Consider the following 3,805-nt stretch of genomic DNA (forward strand, 5'->3'; position numbering starts at 1 on the left):
ATTTACATTTCCAACAAAGGCAGGGTTTCTGCGGGGCATTGAAAATCATTAAAATTCATTAAATGACCTTTAATAAGTCATTCGGGACTTCCGTTCAAAAACTCGGGAAGTCTTCATTTAAAAAAAAATTGTATAATTAATTAATTTAAATTAATGTTTTTAATAGACACATTTATAGCAGAACCTCAAGTAAACTACATGTTATTTTGTTTAGTCATATACAGGTGGGAGCTTTTTCAATTTATTACTCAGAACGACTTATTAGCCTACAACACCTTTAAAGACTTATGCCGGGAAGTACAGCAGGATGCAGGAAATGGTTGAGTATTATTTTAGGTATAAAATATCATTATTGTAATGCTTGTAATGTATTATTTTAGGTATAAAACATCATTATTGTAATGTTTGTAATGTCCATTTATAGTCTTTACACAGCAGCTTGGCTCCTTAAATGTTTAAACACCAGCTAATTTCAAGACGCTGGCATCACGTGGGCACCCGCAGTGTAAGACGCTCAAAGCTCGAGACGTTCGGATAGATGTTCGATCGGTCGTTCGAATGAACGTTTGATTTTAGCATGGAATACGCTTCATATATTTCTCTGTTCACGCTCCACTTCATCTGCCAGTGAATTCACGTTGAGACAAGTGCAGACGATGATGGTTTAGTGCGGAAAGCTAAACTCCAAATGGGTCAAAGTAATTTGGGAAAGAAAGGTGAACGCTTGACGCAAACATCTTTCCTTGAGCGTCCAGTTCAAAAATTGGTGATAATAGTTGAGAACAATTCCTAAACAATGACTGAATAATGCAAAATAGATATCTCACCATCTAAATAAGAGTTGGTCAAGAAGAATCAAGTAAAATTAAAATAATTCTTGTTACAAAGGTATTGAAAGGTGTTCAAAGGTTAAGTGTCAGCTTATAGAAAAATTACCAGATTTATTTGATTCTGATCAGAACACAAATCTTTGTAATTTTGGTGGCAGTGTAGCTGTCGCAGAAAAGGTTGTATTTTCTTTTAAGTATTTCAGTCATTTATTTTGTGAAAAGGTATTTAGTTCACAAATGGTGTGTAATGTATTATGAATGTTCATTTGGAAATTGTATTTGAGTATTATAAATACTGGGTAATAGTGACACCTGCAGGTGAAATATGTGTAACGTTAGTTGAATTTGTCACGTGATCTAGCCATGTGAGTATCAGATCCACAAAGAAATGCACAAATGCTAAGAGCTGATCGATTGTAAGATTATTTGTTAGAAGGAATGCCTACATAAATGTCCTCTAATGTCTCCTGGATTTCTGATTAGAAGGCGCACACGGTATGTTGTTTATTCTTTGGATTTCATCTGTTAATTTGCAAAGTTAATGTACTGTGTGTATTGATATTGGTTCAGTAAGAAGCAGACTTGGTTAAACTGCGGTAAAAACAGAAACACACTCACAGGTTATGTATCTGAATGTAATTTTATTTGTTTCAGTTTTTCACGGTGTCATGATGTAAAGATGTCAAGATGTTGATATCCAAAGGGTGTCACGATGTTCAAGTGATGTCGAAACAGGATCAAGATGGCGATGACGCCGATACTTAAACTCTTTGCAAAGAAGACATTAAACGTTAAGACATCAGTTGAAGCGTGATTCTTTTAATCAGAAGAAAACCTTCAGGAGCCATTACAGCAGGTAACATGAATCTTTGTGGTTTTAATCAGAATAAAGTTCAAACAGAAATCAGCATATCAAAATGAGCTTTTGCATATTTGGATTCATATATAATATATTAATTTGCCTATACTTGAACACACAGTCATGCATCAAACATACATTTTGTAGTTGCTAGATAAGGACTATATACATACTGGATTAGATCCAGGTTTATTTAGGGACCAGTTTTCAACATATCTAACATTTCAGTTTGGTTTCCATGTCCTGCTCGTCCTTTTGCATCTGCCTTAAAGTCCAGATAATCCTCAGCAAAAGCCGTCTCCAGCACCAGCAGCAGAGACTGTTTAAGCTTCTTCTTATACTCATCACACATGAACACATAGAGAACGGGGTTCAGACAGCTGTTTAAACAAACCAGGTAGATACTGACAATCTTAAATATGTATTGATCACTGGCACTCGGGTTATTTCCTACTGCAGTTATTGAATAAAAAAGGCAAACATAGTATGGAAACCAACATATGAAAAATACCAGAGTTACAGTTATAATGACATGGTATGACTTGAGCTGCTTTCCCATTTTGAGGCGTTTGATTCGTACTCCAATAGCTATATATGATGTTACAATGATCAGAAGGGGGATGAGGAAGCCCACTATAAATTCATATGTGACCAGAGACGTTATGTCTTCAAAGAAAGGAATGCTGCAGCTGAAGGATGAAACCCACACAATTATGCAGATGATCCTGGCTTTAAGTAAAGTTCGTTTATTTTTAGCCCAAACCACCATCCATGTGCACACACATCGGTCCAGACTGATAACTACAAGAAAAAAAATACTAGTAAACAGACTTAGTGGTAGCAGCATGAATAAAATGAAAATCATTAAATCACTGTTCCACCTGTCCAAAACTGAGACAGTAACTAAATAACAGATTAAGGATAACAAGAAAATGAAGTCTGCAATTGCCAAGTTGAGAAACCAAATGGAGTTGACGGTCGTCTTCATTCTGCAGCCAGTCAGAAATATGACAAGCCCATTTCCAACGAGACCCACAACAAAGGTGGCAAAGAAAATACATAAAACAAAAATCTCAAAGCTTGTGAATTCCTCTTGCTGCATTGTGATGTTATGCGCTGTGTCTCTGGTCATGTTTTCAGCTTCGAAACTGGTGTTTTCTATGCAGAGAAGGAAGAGAGAGAAGACACAGTGAGGGCTGATTTTGGGTCTGTTTCAGAAGCAAAGAAAGGTTTTTGGTCAGGGGTCTTTTTATACTATTGAATAAGAAACTTTTGGCACTGACCTCATGCTTTATATGGCCATTACTGTGGCAATCAATGTTGATGTACCAGTTATTGACAAAAAGATTCGATTTCATCAGTCTTAGAAAATATTACTAATTGTGAAAGATGTGTTGTGAATGAACTGTGAATTAAAGCAATAATGCACCTGCTGAGTTTGGAATAGATATTGGGGGGGAAAAACAGTTTTTGTGTTTAGATTCAATAAAGAAGACATCACAATTCAGAATGCACATAAGAAAGAAGACTAAATTAAATTCAGTGTTCAAATATTACAATGCTGTCATTCCAGCAATTATCTTACGGAAGCCTGTTTCGACCACTGAATACAAAAAAATAATTATATTGTATATAATTGTATAAAGTAATTGCAACATTTTATCTCACAATTCTGACTTTTTTCTCAGAATTACGTGATACAAACTAGCAATTCTGACTTTATTTCCTACAATTGTGAGTTTATATCCTGCAATTCTGACTGTATAGGCTACGTGCAATTACTTGTTCAGGCTATATCACACAATTCTGAGAAACAAAATATCAGAATTGCAATTTTATATCTCGCAATTGACTTCATTTCTCAGAATTGCTAGTTTACGTCTCACAGACTTTATAACCTGAAAATGCTATTTATATCTCACAATTATTATTATTTTTTTAAAAGTCAGAATTGCAAGTTTGTATCATGAAATTCTTGAAAGAAACGTCAGAATTATGAGATGTAAACTTACAATTGTGAGAAAAAAGTCAGAATTGTGAGATAAAAAAGCCGCAATTACATAAAAAAAAATAACAATAAAAATAAAATATATATATATATATATATATATATATA

General features: G+C 34.4%; 1 protein-coding gene across 1 annotated transcript in view; it reads right to left on the bottom strand.

The window, feature by feature from the left end:
* Nucleotides 1–1,882: 1,882 nt before the first annotated feature.
* Nucleotides 1,883–3,805, bottom strand: part of LOC107675856 (C3a anaphylatoxin chemotactic receptor-like) — a 2,684-nt gene continuing 761 nt past the window's right edge. The window contains exon 2 of the mRNA XM_016470349.1: nt 1,883–2,847. Coding sequence (XP_016325835.1) covers nt 1,883–2,847 — 965 coding nt within the window. The remainder of the gene's footprint in view (nt 2,848–3,805) is intronic.

This window comes from Sinocyclocheilus anshuiensis, unplaced genomic scaffold (genome assembly GCF_001515605.1).
Source record: "Sinocyclocheilus anshuiensis isolate Anshui unplaced genomic scaffold, SAMN03320099.WGS_v1.1 scaffold1832, whole genome shotgun sequence".
NCBI lineage: Eukaryota > Metazoa > Chordata > Actinopteri > Cypriniformes > Cyprinidae > Sinocyclocheilus > Sinocyclocheilus anshuiensis.